General features: G+C 35.4%; 4 protein-coding genes across 5 annotated transcripts; all 4 read right to left on the bottom strand.

The window, feature by feature from the left end:
- Window positions 1–915: 915 nt before the first annotated feature.
- LOC17900040 (poly(A) polymerase I) lies at window positions 916–4261 on the bottom strand. Its single transcript, XM_006307128.2, has 14 exons — window positions 4069–4261; window positions 3879–3954; window positions 3617–3751; window positions 3211–3308; window positions 3036–3119; window positions 2697–2827; window positions 2531–2603; window positions 2389–2434; window positions 2195–2304; window positions 1991–2098; window positions 1849–1908; window positions 1687–1748; window positions 1285–1606; window positions 916–1199 (listed from the first exon to the last, which is right to left on the bottom strand). Exons 1-14 carry the CDS (start codon window positions 4189–4191, stop codon window positions 996–998), a joined length of 1632 nt encoding a protein of 543 aa, XP_006307190.1. The 5' UTR covers window positions 4192–4261; the 3' UTR covers window positions 916–995.
- Window positions 4262–4834: 573 nt separating this feature from the next.
- LOC17896673 (protein LAX PANICLE 2) lies at window positions 4835–9913 on the bottom strand. The gene is made up of 4 exons (XM_006305894.2): window positions 9082–9913; window positions 8930–8980; window positions 8757–8829; window positions 4835–5125 (listed from the first exon to the last, which is right to left on the bottom strand). Exons 1-4 carry the CDS (start codon window positions 9837–9839, stop codon window positions 4937–4939), a joined length of 1071 nt encoding a protein of 356 aa, XP_006305956.2. The 5' UTR covers window positions 9840–9913; the 3' UTR covers window positions 4835–4936.
- Window positions 9914–15464: 5551 nt separating this feature from the next.
- On the bottom strand, window positions 15465–16809 carry LOC111832502. Its single transcript, XM_023789120.1, has 2 exons — window positions 16412–16809; window positions 15465–16054 (listed from the first exon to the last, which is right to left on the bottom strand). Exons 1-2 carry the CDS (start codon window positions 16667–16669, stop codon window positions 15698–15700), a joined length of 615 nt encoding a protein of 204 aa, XP_023644888.1. The 5' UTR covers window positions 16670–16809; the 3' UTR covers window positions 15465–15697.
- Window positions 16810–17043: 234 nt separating this feature from the next.
- On the bottom strand, window positions 17044–20703 carry LOC17899287 (protein RDM16). 2 transcript variants are annotated; one of them, XM_023789119.1, is made up of 7 exons: window positions 20021–20040; window positions 19825–19893; window positions 19618–19750; window positions 19156–19530; window positions 18878–19072; window positions 18632–18786; window positions 17044–18087 (listed from the first exon to the last, which is right to left on the bottom strand). In XM_023789119.1, exons 5-7 carry the CDS (start codon window positions 18977–18979, stop codon window positions 17202–17204), a joined length of 1143 nt encoding a protein of 380 aa, XP_023644887.1. In that variant the 5' UTR covers window positions 18980–19072; window positions 19156–19530; window positions 19618–19750; window positions 19825–19893; window positions 20021–20040; the 3' UTR covers window positions 17044–17201. The 2 variants fall into 2 exon arrangements, with proteins under 2 accessions (XP_023644887.1, XP_023644886.1); XM_023789118.1 differs by having other exon boundaries at window positions 19618–19893; window positions 20021–20703.
- Window positions 20704–21001: the final 298 nt, after the last annotated feature.

Here is a 21001-nt window from a genome sequence, read left to right as displayed (position 1 = left end):
CTTTTTTACTTTTGTCTATTAAGTAAAGCTATAGTGGAATAACTTTACTATTTTTCGATCATCTATTTGTAATTATCCTAAAGCAAATCACTTTAAAATGATCTCACAAGTCACAATCTGTTAGAGATTCATCACGATCTGCATATATCATACATATACGCCTAACTTTTTTCTGCATATTCTCAAATATTTTAGAATCACGAACTAAAAATAAAAACATAAAAAAAGAAGGACAAGAATCTTTATAACCTTTTAAGTAATGAGATAGATACATCTTGTTAATAACGATATCAATGGGAAACAGATCAACTAGGTTGAATGTGTAAGTTTTCACAAGAAGCAAGATCAGTGACGCTACATGTAGTTTGGAATTTTGTGTAACGGCTGGCTTATTTTAGGTGTTCGACTCATGTCACTCTCAACATTTTGCTTACTATAGACTACGAAATCACTAGATTTTTCCTATTTACGTCAAAATATAATACTGTATTTGCGATTAAATATAGTCCGTCGATGTTTTTCTTGTACTAGTTTTATGGAAGCCTAACCCACTTCTGAATTATTATTTTATCTCAGCATGATGTATTTGTGAATGCAAGTACACTTTAGACATCAATCATGGAGTTGTTTTGAAAGTTTCCACGTGAATAAAACAATTCTAAAAGCTCACACGAGTAGTAGTAGTCACTATCAACCGTGTCTCTATTAGTATCGCATGCTTCTTTCTTTTCTACATTAAGCACTTCGCATAAGATTAGTTTAAGGGAAGTGAGATATGACTTTGAGTGACAAATCATTATGATTGAGTTAATTTCCATAAAACTTAAAAACTCACACTTTTATAACAGAGAAATCATATAATTGAGATGGATGTGCTGTGACAAGAGAAAAATAATTAGATAAATGCACAGTTAGTTGGCTTTGAAGCTCTAACCAATAAATCAAAATTTTAAGAGTTGTGTGATTTCTTACAACGAATTTGAAAACAAAAAAAATTAATTTTGATTTGGAGGGTAAACTGTATCGAAAACAATCCTAGCAAATACACGACGTGTTTCGTGAAAGTCTCCAAGAGCAAGAGACTTGTAATTTATCCTACGCTCTAAACTTGGCAGCCCATCTCTCTCTTGGCTTCCCTTTCTTCTTACACTTCCAAACATTTTCTCCACTCTCTCCAACACAGGTCTTGACATGAACACCTGAAAAAAACAATCAACAATCCCAATGACGAACATGAGACAGTTCAGTAGATGCATATTGCTTATTACAGAAATGAGTCTGTACCATATCAGAGCCAGGTGCTTGCGGGTATTTGCTCATTGCGTTAGCTATGTAGTCTCGATCATTTAACTTTCGCACAGCTGATCTTATAGTCTCAGCTAGGTTGATGACCTGCTGTGATAATTTGCTGTCTGAGTTATCAATGTCTTGCTCATGGCCGGACAGTTCTTGGAAGTTTGAGTTGTGCTGCTTCGAGTTGCTCCTTGCAATCTCGATGGCTTCTGATAAAGATAATTCACTGTAGATGGCAAGACAGAAGGTAGCTACTACTGTGGGATCCCGAGGCTTATCAACCAATGCTTTGTGGAATGCTAAGATCCCAATCCTGAGGTTATTAGACCCCAAAATTTGTAACTTGGCAATAACATTTACCAAGGTTTATATGCATCAAAGGAGAATACTCACCAGAGGAACTCGTGACATGGTCGATCAGGTGCTACAAGTCGGTCAAGGTTGCGAAATAGTGACTGCAAGGGGGAGACGTTAATCAGTTAGGCCTATGGAGTCATAACTTCACTCTCTAGTGTTGCTTGCCATCTGTAACTGAGAATGCAAAAAAAAATGTACCAGAAGCATGTTGGACCTTCCATCACGCCTCCGGAACCCTTGGGAAACAAGATAAGATGCCTGCAAATAGAAAAATAATTTAGGTGTGCACAATGGAAAGTACTCAATGTTCACGCCATAATGCCACACTGCTAAACCAAACCTGGATAGGTAGAAGAAGTTCCATGAGTCCAAATCTCCACAATAACCGTAAAGAAGCTTCTGCAGACCCATATGCCAGCATGTAATTGATTTCCATCCGGACCCTTGACTGCAGAATTATCAGAACACGAGAGAAAATGCTCAGTCCTAACTAACACAAAAAAACTAGAAAGGAGGGAGATCAAGAGAAGGTAACGAGATATACAGGGTCAAGTCTCAGCAATGAAGAAGAAAGCTCCTTCACAGAAATAGCAACGTCTTTAGTCAAGCTAAATCCTAACCTCGCTGCAATCCTAATTGCACGTAAAATGCGAGCTGTAAAGTGAACACCGTTACCTTTTGAAGCCTTTTTAATAGATTTCATACCAACGAAAAAAAAACATTACATCTGTAACTAACCTTTATCTTCGACAAATGAAAACTTCGCCGCAGAAACTGTTCTCACCTACAGAGCAAAATTCGACTGATTAGGACAGATACCAATGTATTCACATGTCAGTTGATTTCTATAGAGCATGATAGCTTGTCTTGCAAAACCTACTTTAGAATTCCTTAAATCTTCAACTCCTCCTATGTAGTCATACACTACATTCTCCGACAGATCAAACATCAACCTGAAAATTCCAACATATGACTGTTAATCAATGCTCCATATGGATTTCTATTGACAAATATTTGTGAAATACAGGTAGAGAGGTACTGCTTACCCGTTGACTGTAAAATCACGCTGCAAGCAATTCTTCCAACGAATATAATCAGGCTCATTGCAGCCCACAGGCTTTCTCAAGGTTTTATTGGGCGATTTACCAGTCCTTGCTGAAGTACTAAAACTTGACACCTGTTAAAGGTAAGACATCCATCGAACCTTGGCATACAAAATTTATGAGAGAAAGAGAGATAAGAGAGAAAGTGTTCTTTCTGATTGAAATTTGGTACGAGAAAGAAATTGTGAGCAGCAGCCTCTAATCAAAGAACCATCTATTAAGTTAAAGCGTAGTTAACTGATAGTGATAGGAAGATATGAAATGGTGAAATGCTGAACAAACCTCTATGATAATGTCATCAACATAAACATGACATATGGGAAATCGTCTTCCAACAATTTGACAGCCGGGAAATACTTTCCGTACCTATACACACAGTAATAATTAAATAAGATTGGGTTCAAAAATCAAAAAGGATAAAAAGACTAATATGTAGTTCCATAAGCTGATGTGTAACCTCCTTTAGTTCAGCTGTAGTGATAACATCAAAATCCTTGGGGATTCTATCTAGAATAAGATCCCGAACACAACCTCCAACTAGGTAAACTTGAAATCCTGTAACATCATAGCAAGTATGCATTGCACATTTCAGAATTTTGGCGAAAGCATTAGTTCACTAAAGAAACCCTAGAGCCAATGCTCCCCATACATTACTCCATAGAATAAAAGCAGAGTTGAGCCATCTCAAAGAGCTAATGATGGCTCACATTATATTCAAGCTACTAAAGCACACAAATTGTAAGGCACAGTTCAGAAGAAAAACCAATTTAACTCAGTCCTCTTTGCAATAAAAGCTGAGATGTGTCATTTAGACACATGCACTCAAATCCAGTCAGAAGCCTAAGTAAGCGTAAAAAGCGAACCTTTCTTCTTGAGCTTGTTGAGAACCATCCGTGTAGAATCTGGGATCATTGACCTCTGAATACCAAATTCATTAGCATCTAACTTCTTCCACGGCATCGATTTATCTTTATTACTTTTCCGTGCTCCACTAAAATCTTCGATCGTTTTAACATACCAAACAAAAAAACAATAAACAAACACACAAAATTTTCGACTTCGTTAGATTCAAAATCGCAGCTTTATAGTTGAACTGAAATCAGAATCTTCGAAAAAGGTAACTACCACGGCTCTCTTCCTTGCGGGGTTTCACTACATTTCTAGGTGCTGCGATAGCTCCAACACACCCACAATGCCCAATCTGTTCAATTCCCATTTTCAGGTCGTTGTTAGCCACGAAGGTGAAGGTGAAGTCAAAGAAGATTGAACCGAATCAATAGAATTTGAAAAAGGGAAAAAGAGCGGGAGACGAAACTGTAGGCGTTCGGAGGGAGGACGGGAGATCTCTAATGGAGCCATAGCAAGGACGACAGAAGACCAAAGCTTTCGATGAGACGCCGAAAGAACCATACGCCATTGAAGAAAGCTTATTGAACATATCACGACATTACGAGGGAAGAGTCGGAGATGAAGAAGCTGACACAGATCGGAATCTCAGAAGGAGATGAAGAAGAAGATACTTTAGCAGTAACTAATAATATGAGGCCTTATTAAAGCCCATTATAAGGTTGACTCGCTGTTTATTAGGTCCCATTCAAAGCCCAATAATGTTTTTATTTCCAGGTAACATTTCGGATCCGGTTCGGTTTTTTGTTTGCTTGTTTGTTTGGTTCGAATTCGGTTTCATTTTGACAGATATGTGAAGAGATTATATTATTAACTATGAACATTTTGTTCATTTGTTCGGTTCAGAATGGACCAATTCGGTTCGGTTTACTGGAAACACTTCTTAGACAAACTCAAAACACTTAAGTTGTGTCAGGGAGCAGCTTGAGTGTCCATAAATGAGCATGAACTCGGTTCAAGTCTAAAAACAAGTGTGTGTGTCATTGTGTGTGTGTGTCTAAGGCTTATAGGTCAATGGTCAGACAACACTTGGTTGGCTCGTACGACACCACTTCCTACAGGGATAATATGAGTCGTCACAAAGTAGAAAATAAAGAAATTATAACATTGAGATCAATAACAAGGAGAAATATAAATAGCAAACTAGATTGAAAACCCCAAACAAAAAGAGAGGTGATAAATAATTAAAACTCGATCGTATCGTAGGTACACAATATGATGATCGAAAAATGTTAGACTTAGTGCAAACAAAAAAAAACTATTAAAAAAAAAAAGATTTAAATTAAAGCAGTCCTACCATAATGCAAAATCATGATATGATCAGTAGTTGATGAGTCTCGAAGCAAAGTAAAAGAAGGAGATGATGATGATGATGATGAAGATGATTTGGGAATCCATATGGTGTCTCTTACATGCTGCATCGTCAACAACGGCGATAATTGTTGTCCTCTGCATCTTACTTCTACCTGTTCCCCATCAAACAAATCAAAGTTAGAATTTAAAGTCACATCAATATCCATATTTCTGCTCGTGCGTATGACTTGAGATGCTATATAGGTTATTATTAACGTGAGCGTACGTACATGATTTTATATATATAGTAAGAGTGGTCTAGTGTTTTAACGTATTGTTATATTCAATCGGTTTAAAATGGTGTCTTTTAACCTAGTTCAAATATGTGTTGTCGATAGTAACTAGTTTGATTGTTTACATTGGCAAAACAGAGGCTTCGTAGACTTGATTGTATAGTCGTCGTTAGAAGTAGATGTAACGTATGCCTTACCCTAAAATCCCACTTTTCCTCGACTTGACGCCAAAGATACAAAAGCATGGAAAAAGATAAACAAATTTTTAAAAGTCGACACTGAAAAAAATAAGATAAACCAAAATCTGGTCAGCTTGAGAGAGAAAGGATCATCTATTCGAGGATCTTGTTTTGTTGTTTACTTTTAGGATTGTGATCCAGCGGGAATTATTTAATAAGATATATATTGGTCGCACCTCAAAATCATGTTTCCATGCACGCCCGCAATATGCTTGCTTCTGTGCGTCATTTTAAAAATATATATTTTTATGTTATATAGTTCAAATTTTCGGAATACCGTGAATTCTGAAGAAAACGCAAAGCAGAATGATATGACACCAATGCAATTATTGTTCTATTCATAAAAAAGTTATGTATGTGTTTCTTTCATGAAAAAAACAGATAAAGTATTGTATTTTCATTAAAAAAAAAAGATAAAGGTTTGAACAATTTTGCTGTTGAACTGTCAAGCGTTTCAAAGCTAGTGTTTGATTTGTATATTGTTTGAGTTCTACTATTGTAGGAACGTAATTGGTTGGTGAGGAGATGATCAAGTTATTTCTATATTCATGAAAGTGCTCCACTTGGGATTATGATGCGACATTATCTTAGATGCTACTACTATACATTTGACGAGAAAATAAGAAAATAGCTGACCTTTGCATGCATAAGCATGACGACAAGGTTAGCGTAATTGTGTATTTATGTTTTCCTTTATTTTTTACACCATTACAAAAGTTCCATACTACTAAATTTGAACCATATATGAAGATAATTAGCTATTGAGAGACTTTTTTTAATAAAAAATATCGGTCAAGATTTTATGTTTAATAATTACGATAATTACTTCTAAAATAAAATTTCCCAAGTAAGTTATATTATTATTAATTTCCTTTCTAGAATATACTAAATATATTAGCAGTTTTCGAACCTAGCTAGTGTTCACGGCATTTCTTTCAGAAGAAAATTCAATACATTTTATAATAGTAACACATTGACAAATTTATGAATATATATATGTATTATGTAGACATCTTATGATCTTAACAAAAAATTTGACGGTAAGTTATGGCATGTCGTCCTATTTTGAGGCAATAACGTAGTTATCATTACTTCACTTTTCTATTCATCCGCACATACCATCTTCTCTAGGGAGGCTATTTTTCGTGTGACCTTTCCACTAAAAGAATGGGAAGAAACTCAGGAAGGATTCTTGTTTTTAGACTTTGTATTAACGGAAATATAAAATCTCAAAGTAGTCATAACTAGAACCTATAGCTACCGTATACATTATGTAGTGATATTCAAATAGAAGTGTGTATGTGTATCACTGTATATATATCTATTAGAATCGATTCCTAAGCAAAAGTATCAAACACACAATCATAACTTAACGTATTATATAATGCTCAAATTCCAATTTGGATTGACTTTTAAATTGAGTATCAACTAGTTAACTAACTATAGGAAAAGTATAAAATTATCCAAAGATTAATCAAGGAAACTTTTATATGCTTGTGAGTGGGAAATGCAATTGTTTTGGCTCTACGGAAAAGACAAACTTAGCCATGCATGCATCAATGCTTTCAAATCACGTTTTTCATCAAATGATTACTTTGAATGAGAATTTAATATGTCACCTATCCATTTGTCTATCATGGTGCTATATAGTTAAAGTATCAATATAAAACGTTAGATGCTAACTATGCATTAATTTAGTCGGACCATATATCAATATATTCTTGTGACGACATACGCACGAAAATAAGCAAAAGCAGGTGAACTTAAGCGTAAAAGATAAACGAAAACCCATGGCTATTTATACTTTGTATGAAATCAAACTTCTTCATAGTTAATTTTTTGTGAAATAACGCTCATCATGTTAATTTTAGGGGTTTTTATTTCAAAAAAAATGTTTACACTTTTAGTCCATAATTTTGTCTGACTATATATGGAAAACAATATGTTAAATTATAAACACATTCTTCCTATCGTTAAAGCTAAGCATGCTGTTTTGTTTTATGTAAGATTAGTTTTCATAAATAGTAAGAGTATTATTTTAAAAATAAAACCTATATGCACTTATCTAAACTATGATGTTTAAGTGTGCTTAGTAAAAATTGATTGCTAATCTCGACTATATATGAAGGAGACGTCGACAACTAATGTTATTAAAAAAGGCTAATTACGCAGTTTATTCACGTCAAATACATAACCAGTGTTTTAAAAAATGTGTGTCGGTTATAAACCATTATTTTAGAAAAAACATATTTATATATATAATGAAATCATGCATATAATAAAATTAGCAAGGGCTAATTTATTAATTGATTTGATACACTGTGTGTGTATACACACACATAGTCTATACATGCAGATGATTCTTGTAGGAGACAAGAGTTCATAGATGTCATGAACATGCATTTGTGAGCCTATCTAGAGTCCTGGAACCCGAAATAATATACTTAGATTATAATATATTCTGATTAACGAGAGCATCTACACACATACGAATGTAAGCTTTTTAAGTTTGGATTAAGATATATTTTCTTTTCTGGTTTCTACTATTCTCAAAGCAAGCATGCCTGATGACTCAGACTTGTTTCTCCAAAAATAACATTACTATTAATATAACTCTATTATGGCCTGAAACTAATGAAATAGCCAGTTATAGTTCCCCTCTCGTTTTCCTGTTTCCTATGAGAATATATTAATAACAACAATAATGATAATAATTATTGATATAAATGGTGGTGGGTACTTCGAGACACGATCAATCAATAACCCAATCAAACACTATACTTTCTGTTACATTTAATTTTTCAAATGCGATAGAGACTAGTTTTTGGTTGATCAAAATTTTGATTTTGAGAGTTGCTTATATTTTTTTTCCTTAATTTGGTGAATAATTATAAGCCAAAAAAAAATATATATATTCTCAAATTGAATAATCAAGTGATATATGAAGAAATCGGATTCATAAATCCGAGCCCTAGGTTATTCATGAGTATAAATTAATAAGATTTGCACCTAATTAAGGATGTCATGTTGCTCTCAGGATTCAGAAAGTGGTTTCCACTCAATCGTATTACTACAATTTGAATATCTCTAGCTATTATAAGACTTAAACTGGTCTATATGAGTTAGAGAAGTTACGACACCATGACATCAGACTTGTGACCTAATTATAAGTTGGGGATTTAGCTCCAATGTCATTTTCATTTTGTAGCCTAAAAATTAGAGTATACAAAACAATATAAATAAATAATAGAGTTGATCAGTTAGATATTTACCTCAGTTTCGCTATCCAATTGAAGTTTCTTCATAAGATACTTAATTAGCAATCTAACTGTGATTCTCCCATCCCTTATCCATGCAAATTAAAACAAATTTTGACCAATTTAGCGTTAGTAATCCTTTATGAACAAAGAAATTGTAGTAACGCATGAGACCAAAATATACTTACTTGATTCTCAAGTAGCTTTTGCTTACTTGTGGCAAGAACGGTTCCTTCTCCCTGCGTTACATATCCAATGTTATAAAACATAAGCACACACATAATATACTAATATAATTACTACTATCAAACATGGTCAGAAAGGATTAAAGAACAATTACTGAAATTGTGAAGCTTGAAGGAGAAACCAAAGACCAGAATGTGGTCTTCTTGGAGGATCAAGAACCCTAAACTCGGAGCTTGGTCCAGCCCCTCCTCCTTCATCCACACAACAACTCCTTGTAGCACTATTATTGTTAGTGACGTCACGGTCACTCAATGATGACGGTCTAAACGGCACCGTATATTGAGGTATCCACGGCTTTGAAGATGGAAACGAAAAGCCTCGGTTAACTAACGTTTGAGGCCGAATTAATTGGTGACCGTAAACCAACGACGGTCCACGCATAGTTAGCAACTGATCATGAGAATATGGCTGCGGCTGCGGTGGTTGCGGCTGTGAGTAATCTACGCTACTACTAATGGATCCTCCCGCGGTTAAGGAGGAAGAGAACAAGCTGAGCTCTAAAGACTTGTCTCTTCCACTTCCGTTTTGGCTACAACAACGTTGGAGCTTACACGACCCCGTGTTATTAGTGTTCTCCTCATCAGGGCCTATACCTAAGCGAAGCCAAGATTTGTCTTTATCTTGTACGTTATTAATAGAACAAAGGACGTCGTTCTTTGCGGCCGCTCCCACGTCTTTCACCGGAGAGGGAGAGATGATGTTATAATAATCAGTAGAAGCTGCTGTTGGATCGGAGACGGAGCATGTCTCTCCACTAGAATCTTGATTGTTTATAGTTACTTCTCTCATCATCATCGCGCCCGTGAAACCGCCAAAAAGCAGTGAGGAATCAAGAGGAACCATATTGGTCATATCATGATATCAGCATGAGCCATATAAGGGAGAGAGGGATTAATATTGAAAAAGTGAGAAGAGGGGCTTTGACAAGGCATGGTTTTGTGGAGAGGAAATGATTCTCATGAAGAAGATAAGGGTTTTTGTTTATTTATTTCTTTTTAATATGTATACTTTTTTTTTTTCTACTTCAATTATTTTATATGCGTAGTAGGGTTGTGAGTGAGAGAGGACGAGGAAGAGAATTATTCCTTTGCAAAATCTTACTTTCCATTAATTCTCTTTGTTTGGAAGCTTGTGGGAATGTAAGAAAGAGAGAGAGAGAGAGAGAGGGGTGTGTGATGGTCTCTCTGTCTGTCCGATTTTAATTCAAAAAATATCTGAAATTATGAATTTTTCTTCATGTACGTAGAGATCATATATATACGTAATGTAAAAGTTTATATAAATTTAGGACTACACTTTTTCTTTTTCTTACTCAAAATGAATAAACAATACTAATTATTTCTGTAAAAGTTTATTTGGGTTTTATTGACTTTAAAAGGACGAAAGGTGTGACTATGCAAAGAAAAGGATGAAATGGGTAGTGTGATCGATCCAGCTAATCGCTTTTTTAAGGCCATGTTCCGAGGACGTACAACAACAAAAATTGACAGCCAAAGTTATTATTTTGTTTTAAGGGAAATTTAATTATTAATATCCTTAAAAAGTTTATTTTTAGCCCTAATTGAGTGGCTTTTTAATGAGACTGTTGGGATTTTTTTCAAGTTGTTTTCTCTTTTATTATCTGTTTTTGGTAGAAGTGAAAGTTTTCAAAGATGAGCTCTCAAGTCAAGTTTTTATTCACTATGTAGATAAAAAAAATATTGAGAGCAAAATAGGTAAACTTTAAAATATTTTTTTTTGATATTAGATTTAAAAACATTAGAGGTTATATCCATATCGCTGTTTAGAAAATATCAATAATAATCATTTTTTTTTGTAAAATCACAATAATAATCATGAAGACAAAGTTTACTGAAAAAGCACCTATTATTGGTTAACTTTTAACGCACAGAAGTTCATGTTAATTTAACTTTTAATCAAAGCCATTGTATATACACATGTAAAAAGATCGATCATATATATTTTCCAAATTTGTGTAATGATCGTCAACTAATTTAATCTTCATTTACGATCATTGCAATTGCTCCTTTTTGTTTTCTATAAAATCACTCATTTCTCTTATACAGTTTCAACGATCTTACAACTTTATCTTTTCACTAAAGTCTTACGAAATAACATCATAAGTTAATCATGTGCAGCAACTATCAACCCTAGCAAAAGAATTTGTGAATATCGAGGCACTAATAGAGATGTTATACTAGCTTTATTGCATTTCATAGAGAAGTTAATGTGTTTCTTACTTTCAGGTATATAAATCTCTCTAATATCCTAAATAAGTGTTAATGGTTACGTTTTCATGATATTTATCGAAATCGATGATCAACGTAATTATAACAAATGAATTTTTTACTGCAACACTTATGTAGTGATTGATGGTTTATATGTTAGTAATGTGTAAAACAAAGGTACGTGAATCTTATTTACTTTTTTGTAAGATTGTTTTAAAATATATATATATGTAAGAGTACTTGAGTTGCACTTAATTAGATATATGAAGATACAGAGAAAGGGTGCATGAGTGTCTTGATAAAACAATAGAATATAGATATCCTTTAGATTAGAAATGAGGCAAGTGGAATGGACAGAGAGTGGAGAAGAATATGATGACAATATCTGTCAAAATGTCAATAATAAGATAGATTACTTGGAATTTCACATAATATAATATGTGTATACATGCATGATGGGAAGTTGAATCAAACATAAAAAGGGAGCGTGAAGAGAGAATGAAAGGCTAATAATAAAGAAATGATGCAAGAGAAATAAAAGTAAGAGTAGAATTTGGTAAAGCATGAATTCTTTTTTATATATTATATGTAAGGAATAAAATGTGGGTTTTTATATATTCGATCGATGGTTTGTGTAGGGCGAGATGAATATATAAGAAAAGAGAAAACCCTAAAATGGTATAAAATAAAAAACCAAAAAAGAAAGAGATAAAAAAATGAAAAAGAGAGTTGGGCATGCATGATGGTGTTTGGTATCCCCACAGCCCGAGGACCCAAACCACAGACGACGTGGGTACTCTTCTGCTCTTTCTCTGAACTCCATGTGATCCCCACCCAATTCTTTTTTCACGTATATACTTCTATACATATCTGATATAACCGGAGCTACTAGCTCCGAGACCGAAACCCAAATTGAACCATCGACATATATATGTACAAAACCGAGTTCTTTTGTTATCTAAGACGTCTTATACATAGTTGTAGCTAAAATGAAACCATAACATTTTTGTAGATAGTGAAAATCATTTCTTTTACTTTAGACTCATAAAACAAAGTTTTCTGCCAATTCGAACAAATCACTGAAATTACACATCCCTTATTGTTTACTACATTCATATATACTTTGCACTCCAATTGTCACTGATTTACATCTTTTGGACAAGTTGTAAAGTCGTCTTTGATGCTGCTGTCACTTTCTTACCTTCCGAAGAGCTCTTATGTGCTTTTTTGATCACTTTCAACTGAAATTATACCACAAAAATAGTCTCTAGTGGTCGACAGAAAAGAGATATATAGACAATATATACCCGAGTCCTAAAGGGGGAGCTTTTCTACGTAACGGCCAGTTCGAGTTTTGACGGTAAAAAATAGAATATTTTAATTTGATAATGTTCTTGAACTTGAACATATATGAACTTGAACAAAAGAAAAATCAAAACTAAGCATGAATCCAACGTGATCTAAAAGTGCTCTGGTAATCTACTAGCTTAGCTAGAAGCTGACTGATCTTAATTAGTGAAATATTTTAAGAAACATTATTACTAGCTAATTATATTAAGTTGTAAATATTCGACGTACGAAATTGTAACATAGATCGACTGATAGACAATTCCGTTGCCATGTAATATTTAAAAAGGTTGTAAAACAGAATAAAAAGGATAGCTGTGTAGTAAGGAACCTTTTTGAGCATGCATATTAGATGCGATCGGAATACTCATTTAAGAGTATAGCATGGTCTTTTTTACTTGGTAAAGGCACTTTATTAGTCCGACCTGAAATTCGAAAACATGTATATTATTTTTAACTGCGTTTGTTCAGATCCGGTTTTTCTCGGACTTATTATGTCAAAGTCCAGCCTAGTCCAAGCATGACTGACTACAAGATAAATCAAACCTGAGTTTGGTCACAGAGACAATACAAAGTTTTAAACATTTACGACCCAATTTAAGAAAGAAACTCCTAAGTTATGCAAAAGTGAAAGAACCGTAGCTAGTATATATTAAAGCACATGATAAAACTCGCAACAAATAGACCATGTAATATGACATTCCAAATTTAGATAGTGGAGATAAGACCTTTTTCTTAATGCATTTAATTAACATCATCATCATGCACCATCAAGGTTTATAAAATTTGATGGAAGTGAAAATTAATCATACTTTGACATACATAGAAGTCTACTTTGATGCCATTTAAGTTATTGGCATGATTCTTTTTGTTTTGGAGGAAATCGAGTTTTTAAATATGAGCACCAAAAATTAAGATGTAAATTTTGATACCATTGAAACTATTAGGATATATATAACACACCAGACATTATTCGAATGAATTTTCCATAATATTACAATCCATATCTGTATCATTCATTGCTAGGACATGAAAAACAAACTCGGAAAATGAATTTTTGGAATTCTTACCCCATTTGGTTTATTACTTTGTAAGCCAATTGATAATCTTTTAGAAGTTGGAGGAAGGAGGATCCATATACGGATGTTACAACTTACAACTCTTAATGTCATACATCATAAATAATGTAGTTAACGTGTGAGTAGAACACCTGAGTTTCCTAACTTTAGAAACTCAGGATTTTTTTCCTACATCAACACTTTCAAAATCAAGACACCAACATTAGTAGAATCGAAACAAAACTCACAAGGAACATCATCATCACATGTCTTGGACATAGAAAAAAAAAGATATGAATAGTTGGAAAGCCCATAACATCCTTAAGAGAAAGACTACATGAAATGGTATAGAATGTTATTATAAGCCAACGTGTGAGATATGTAAGAAGGCTCCAGCACCAACCATGCATGATATTTTGAACCCGAGTGAGCTGTTGCTTCTTGAAGATGTTCATGTCTCTACGTGATGTGAGAACATTCACTAGAATGATCAAGATACCATCCTACTAGTTGTCGATCATAAATTTATATAACAGCTAGGGCGTGAGGAGTTTGATTACTTTGATAAATGTTGTCAAGGTGAGTACTCCTACATTTAAAAACTACATAAATCGGCCAGGCCGGTTAAAACCTTATATTTTTCTTTTTCTTTGCTCGACGTTCTTGATTCCACAACACATCTAGCGTGTGTCCCATGTAGAGGAATTTCACGACCAAGAGTAGAAAAGTACTTCTCACGACTTTATAACCACTGAAAGTATGAACCTATTGATCGAGTACTTCCTCTGCCTTAGACTGTAGTTGTTTTTAGAACGTTCAGAACGATTTCATTCGTATAACCAAATATGAAGTTCAAAGGGCAAATGAGAAGTAGTAGCTGCAAGAGCATAAGATCAGATACGTGTATCACAATCATTAAAATGAAAACACTTTATTCGCTTATGCATAGAAGTTTGAATCACAATTTCAAAATTGGCTCATATGTATTCGATCGTTACTAAAACCTTAAAACAAAGTACAACGAAAAGATCTCCATCGTTCAGAGACACAAGCTTTCAATATAGGCATATAGCTAAGTTGCTCACACAACATATCTCGATTTCCTTTAGTAATATCTTGCATAGAGAGGTCAATATATTAAAAATCCCGGGATACACATATAAAGCAACATAGAGATCTTGTTTATAAGTTGACTTTTTCTATTATGATTATCAAGCATTTAATGTGACAGTATTAAGCATCATTAGTTATATATATATGATGATAATTCTTCTTTGATTGTTTACATTAATATATATGTAACCACGGTTCATTGAATGTGAGCTGCTATTGCTGTGAATATATATGTGGATGATTGCAAAAGTTGACAAAAGTTAGGGAGGAAAATGTATCATTTTGGATTATAGTTTGTTGTATATAAAAGTCATTTTTATTTTTGGTCAAAAGACTCAAAACAACAATTAGGGAAATTTCATTTGATTTATAAATTAGAAAGATGGGAAACAAAAGAAACTTATAAATTGGTAAAAATCACATGCTCGCAATCATTATGCTTTTTAATCTTTTTGTCTTTCCACGCACCGCGCGAGCCTTAAGGGATCTTATCTTCATTGACCAACTTTGATGTCAAAAACATCTTCTTTCACTTTCTCATTTCATTACTAATCCATATATATACATACCATCACTCTCTTCACAAGTCAGTAAATCCCATAAAAACATACCAATCTGTTTTAGCATCTCATACATATGTAATACCGCATAAAACCACTCAACCCACTTTGCTCCGCATTGTCCATCAGAGAACTGTTCCTCGATATTTATGGACTACAAGCAAACAAAAAAAACAGGAAGACCAATTTTTAAAAGTTTTGTTTTCACTATGCTATCACCAATACATGTTTTTTTTTCCAACCAATTTGAGACATTGCCTTCAAACAGTTAAATCTCGTATTAATGCCACACACATAACACGACCACTCTTTTATAGAAGAAGAAAAAAAAGAGAGAAGACAAAGTGAAAAAAAATGAAAATGAGAATAGAAGAGAGGTTCAAGGAGAAGCTGAGTGAGGTTGATCAAAGTGGAGAAGCAGAGTGAGGTTGATCAAAGTGGAGAAGCTGAGTAGCACATTTGGGGCAATCCTTCAAGAGTTTAGGTACCATGTAATACATGAAACAAGCTTTGCAACCAGCTACCACAAGAACATCTTCTTCTTCTTCTTCGTCTTTTCGACATTTTCTTGATGAAGGGGACGACTCTGATGAAGACTCTTCGCTTTCATAATACGAGCTAGCTTCTTCTGATGAAAACATAGTTCCATACGAGTCTCCACTGAATTGATCTGCATTGTTATTGTTTCTCGCCAGTTTCCTAGGATCATCTTCCTTCACTCTCATTCCGTTATTCCAGTTTCTGTAGTAAATCTCTCCTGTCTATAAACAAAAAAAATAACGCAAAACAAGATCTCTCTCATTACATAAGTATTAATAAACTATAAAACTCCTTTGATGCTAAACCTAAGAACACCTAATTTCCCAGAAGTAAAGTTCTTTCTTTTTACTTTCTTTATTAATTTGCAATGCAAAACAATGCACCCCAAGTTCTGTAACAAAAATAGCTTAGACTAATTATCATATATGCAAGTTTCATTGTACAAAAAAGCATAAAGCTCCATTAAAGAAACTCATCAAGCAGATAGAGCTGAAACAACAAATGCAATATAAGGAAACAAAAGTAAATGAAACTATCTATTAAATGGAAAGAAAAAGAGGTTTTAACTGTGTGTTTACCTTGAGATCAAGACACTGTTCCAAATGAGAAGGAACAGAGAAGTGAGAATTGAGCTCCAAGAATCTATCTGAGATCGGGATATGTTCATCCGTCATACCAAACCCATCTCCAATACTTCTTCTCTGATTACTCAGTGAACAATTCTGCATTGATCTCTCCAGATACTCTGTTAACGTCGTCTCCATTGTTCCTCTGTCACCGGAAACAGAGGAGAGAGTGAAAAGAAAACAAAAGAGAATATTCAAGAAAACACACATACAAATTAAGAAGGGAACAAAAGTTTGAGTGAGGGTAGTTTGGGGCTTTCGACGAGGTCACGCGCCGTGTTATATGTTTGGTGAGGAATCGTTGGGTAAAGAGAAAGCTGGGAGGAGGCGTAGCTGTCAGGTACAGATTAAGCACTGAGGCTCGCATTTTGTCGCACGTCTCTGTATTTTCCAACATATGACCAACTTCTACACGCGCACCTCATGCCTTTTTTACAACAATACATTTTCATGTTAGTGGTCTCACTTCATTATAGTTTTGCTTTTTTTTAAGTATTCATAATCAGAGTTATCCCAGACTATGACTTAAATAATCAACGGTACCTTGGGCACTGTGAAATAAGATCATTCATGTTGTATCATCATCATCCTGAAATAATAACCTCGTAGAAACAGATCATTCTTGTTCAAAACTAAAAATACCAGACAACGGAACAAGGGGAAGAATATGTTCACAGAACCGCAATAACATGTCTCAAAAGTTTAGAGCATCTAAAGGTGATGATGATATGAGCAGGAGGATTTAGTCGTCTGAGTAATTGACAGCAAGATCCCAGTAGTGAACAACACCGGCATCCATGAAAACTTTCTTCGCAGAGGATTCTGTCAAGCATTGTTGTACATGAAACCTATGAAAACTCGGCTTCGCAACGCTTCCCTGCCAAACCAACCAACATTTGTTTTCCCCATTCGTCTCTTCTTCATCATCTTCTTCCATGTCATCCTTCCCTTCCTTCTTCTCTGCCTCTTCCCAGTTTATTCGCTTCAGCATCAGCTTCCCGTATCTCTTTATCGCTTTACTTTTGCCCTCAACCACAACCACACTCATTCCATCCGTCATCACACTACACCCTGTTAATCTGTTCTCTCTTGCATTCATCTCCACTTTGAATCTTGTTTTAGGATGTGATAGCTTTTTGATCTTGTACACTGACACAATTGTTTCAATAGTTGTTGGATCATCGAAAAGCTTCCTCTCTTTTTTCTCACGTTTCTCTGCAGGAGTCAGCTTCCGTGCTGCGTTCCTGTCTGTATGAGCCTGTTCACGCTCTGCAGCTGCTGTGCGGATCTCTTTTTCAAGCTTGGTTGGGTCTTGGGTCGCTTCAGCCCCAAGAACCTTCATTAAGTTGCTCATTTTCACCTTTGCTTTTGGTGGTTCAAGCAGACCTTGTCTGATCATCTCCTGTTTATCCTTTTCTTTTGCTAGACGCCTCTGGGTTCGCAGTTTCTTCTGTTCCTTCTTTGTCAGTTTAAGAGGTTGAGGTGGTGGGGGCGCTGCCTCTGCAGGTGGCTCTATGGGACGAGGATGCTCAATATAATGAGTAAGTTTTTCTATCTTTAGATGACTTTCAGTAATGCTGCCATCAGCTATGTCGCCATATTCGCCATTGATGAGGACATTTGCATCCCTGAAACATTAAACAGTTGCGAACTAAGAAAACCATCATGAATATATACAGTGAAATAAGACCAAAACGGCAGACCACAAAGCAGCCAGGTTAACTTTTTGAACTGGCATTGACACACACTAAGTGCATCATAATCATCAGTCGGTTCATGTTACCATTTTCTACTAGCAATCACGCTGCTGCTGATCACAAAAGCATTGAACTTTCCAAAGCAATATGTGGAAAACTAGAGCACATATGCCAACACTCAAAGAAATCAAGAATTGCATTAATAATTCTATATATCTAACATAAACAAAACGACAGAATCATTCAAAAACGAAACAAGAACACCAAATAATCCTGTGAATATCATCCCTGGCTGAGAGCTAACTGAAGTTACTGTTATGGTGATTCATCACTTTCATCAAATACCCTAAAAAGTTGCAAGTACTGTTTAAAAAGTGTAGGATGACTTGTTTCTATCAAGGTTATGTCAAGTAAATGCAAATCAGAAACTAAACAACTTAGAATTAACAGAAATGACAAGATGAGAATTACGTACCACCACTCAACATCTGGAATTGGCTCCTTGGGCTTCTCTTTTCTAGGGACACGTTCCGATACCTCTATCAAATTTGGATTTATATCATCCTTTGCCTTTGCCAGCTGTGCTTGCTTCACCTTAAGCTCCCTTTCTTTTGCTTCACCAAATAGACTCTACACAGAAAAGATAAAAAAATACACATAGTGAGAGATCTATAAAGACCACTGAGAAGGAAAAAAGAATCATAAAGAAGACAATACATACCTTTAACTTCAAATTCTCAGCATCTCTTGTCCACTTACCTTCCTCAACAAACTGGAAAGTCATACGTTTAGGTCTCAGAATTTTGTTTGCATCAATACCCATCCTTGGGTCAAAATGGGGGTTTTCATTTGGATCTACTTCCAGTTGAGGTTTAAGAATCTGAAAAGCATCTTTCTTCTGTTTGTTTATGTTAACCTGTAAAATCCAAGTACATTAGAAGCTTGATCATATAAATAAAAAACATGAAAACTCAAGACATTTAGATTAACATTGCTGACCTTCAATGTACTAAGATTGCTTGGTTTAGTCACACTAATAACATTTCCATGTTCATCTATCTCCCTTCCTAGTGCATCTACGCGCAGAACAGGGGGCTTGGCGGGTCTTTGTGCAGCCGTGTCTGAGGGTGCCTGACCTGGAAATAGGTTGATAACGGGAGCATAATTTGGATCCTGGTGAAATCCCAATTTTGCTGCCAGCTCCTGAGCTCGCCTAACAGCTTCAATGTTGGGAATACTCCCAAAATCAGCAAGGCCAGAATGTGGCACTGCTGAAGTAAAAGATGTTCCAGTAGAGACAGCAGGAATGGTAGTCGATGATGGTAGTTTGGTATGTTGGCTACCTTCTGTAGTTGACTTGGTACCCTTGTTCAACTGCACAGAGAAGAAAGGGAAAATTATCAAATAGAAAGTTCTAAGAGAAAAATGAATGCACATGTTAAGAATATCTGCAGATCTTACCAAAGGAAGTTTCTTCAGTCTATCCGCCAATCCCTTGTGCTTGAACTGTAGTGCTTTTTTAGCTTTGGCTATCGCATCATCAGACAAGTTTGAACTACCTTTCCCAGCTGTTGACAATGATCTTCCATCTGTACTAGATTTTCCAGGAACCTCATGAGATCTGACAATACTATCCTTATTTTCATCCGTTGTATATATCGAAGATACCTTAGTGAGCAGGGTTTGACTAGGGGCCAAAGAAGCTTCCGATGCAACAGAACTAATTGAAGAGGCGCCCTGCACAGAGACAAGAAGATACAAGTATTTAAAACACCGTTCACAAAAATATTGAAGCTCAAGTAGCAATAACAAGGAAAGAGCAGAAAGAGACAGTAGCAATCGATAAGGGATGTAGAGAACTCACAATAGAAACGCCACTGGTGGAATTCATAGCCCCAGAACCCTCAGTGAAGTGAGCATTCTTGTTCTCAGATTCCACAGCCACATCCTCAAACCTACTCCTCCTCTCACCATTGCCATCAGAAAACCTAGATTTCTTCTTAGCATCCCTAGCCCCATTCTCTTCGTCTCTATCTTTCCTCTTGCTCCTAGCATCCTTATCTTTACTCCCTTCGTGAGACCTCTCATGGTGGTGCTTTTCCCTATCTCTACTCCCTTCCCTCTCACCTCGCTCTACAGATCTACCTCTATCCCGAGCTCTATCCTTAGTCCTATCTCTCTCATCCTCGCGCCTCGATGACCGATGGTGGTCTGAATCACGCCTCTTCGAATCACCGTCGCGATCACGTCGGCGTCCGCCTTCACGTTGGGGAGAGTGTTCCGGACTCGAATCACGATCACGATCGTCACGGTGGCTCCTGGAATATCTCTCCTTATCCATGGCGATTTTAGGGTTTTTCCTCTTTTTTTGCCTCGCTAGAAATCTGCTTCGTCGGTCCTATTAATATATGAAAATTCACAACCGGAATAAACCAACGAGTCGAGATTGAACCAAACAAGACCAGCGAAACAAAGATTTCTTGTATCAGATTTTTTCGTGATCTCTGGAAAAATCAAAGACGGGAGAGACACCGGAAGTAAATATACTTCAATATCACCGACGAGACTACTACTCTATCAAACTCCCCTCTTCCACTATGGGCCCAAGCCCAGTTTAATAGATCTTCAATCATGTGTCTAATGGGCCTTCTATAGTTATATTTTTTAAGATTGGATTGGATAGTATATGAAAATTCAACATACTGTATTTTCTGATTTTTTTTCTAGCACTTCTCAGTTCTCACAACCTAATGCGCCTTTTGAATGTATAATAATAGACCAAATAGTTACGGAGTTTCTTTAAATCAGGTTTCATTACATGTTCAAACATATCAAAAACAACCCA

This window comes from Capsella rubella, unplaced genomic scaffold, assembly GCF_000375325.1.
Source record: "Capsella rubella cultivar Monte Gargano unplaced genomic scaffold, Caprub1_0 scaffold_1, whole genome shotgun sequence".
Taxonomy (NCBI): Eukaryota; Viridiplantae; Streptophyta; class Magnoliopsida; order Brassicales; family Brassicaceae; genus Capsella; species Capsella rubella.
Note: the sequence above shows the minus strand (reverse complement) of the source record. Positions and strands in the feature narration are given on the sequence as shown.

Excerpts from the sequence above, each read along its gene's own strand:
- LOC17896673 (XM_006305894.2), bottom strand. The coding sequence starts at position 9,839 with ATGACCAATATGGTTCCTCTTGATTCCTCACTGCTTTTTGGCGGTTTC. Across the intron at positions 8,830-8,929 it reads AAAAGCTACTTGAGAATCAA|GGATGGGAGAATCACAGTTA; the intron begins GTAAGTATATTT and ends TGCATGGATAAG. Across the intron at positions 5,126-8,756 it reads AATTGGATAGCGAAACTGAG|GTAGAAGTAAGATGCAGAGG; the intron begins GTAAATATCTAA and ends GATGGGGAACAG.
- LOC17899287 (XM_023789118.1), bottom strand. The coding sequence starts at position 20,497 with ATGGATAAGGAGAGATATTCCAGGAGCCACCGTGACGATCGTGATCGT. Across the intron at positions 19,894-20,020 it reads CCACCAGTGGCGTTTCTATT|GGCGCCTCTTCAATTAGTTC; the intron begins GTGAGTTCTCTA and ends GTCTCTGTGCAG. Across the intron at positions 19,531-19,617 it reads GACTGAAGAAACTTCCTTTG|TTGAACAAGGGTACCAAGTC; the intron begins GTAAGATCTGCA and ends TTCTCTGTGCAG.
- LOC111832502 (XM_023789120.1), bottom strand. The coding sequence starts at position 16,669 with ATGTGTGTTTTCTTGAATATTCTCTTTTGTTTTCTTTTCACTCTCTCC. Across the intron at positions 16,055-16,411 it reads AACAGTGTCTTGATCTCAAG|ACAGGAGAGATTTACTACAG; the intron begins GTAAACACACAG and ends TTTTGTTTATAG.
- LOC17900040 (XM_006307128.2), bottom strand. The coding sequence starts at position 4,191 with ATGTTCAATAAGCTTTCTTCAATGGCGTATGGTTCTTTCGGCGTCTCA. Across the intron at positions 3,309-3,616 it reads CAACAAGCTCAAGAAGAAAG|GATTTCAAGTTTACCTAGTT; the intron begins GTTCGCTTTTTA and ends ATGATGTTACAG. Across the intron at positions 3,120-3,210 it reads CTACAGCTGAACTAAAGGAG|GTACGGAAAGTATTTCCCGG; the intron begins GTTACACATCAG and ends CTGTGTGTATAG.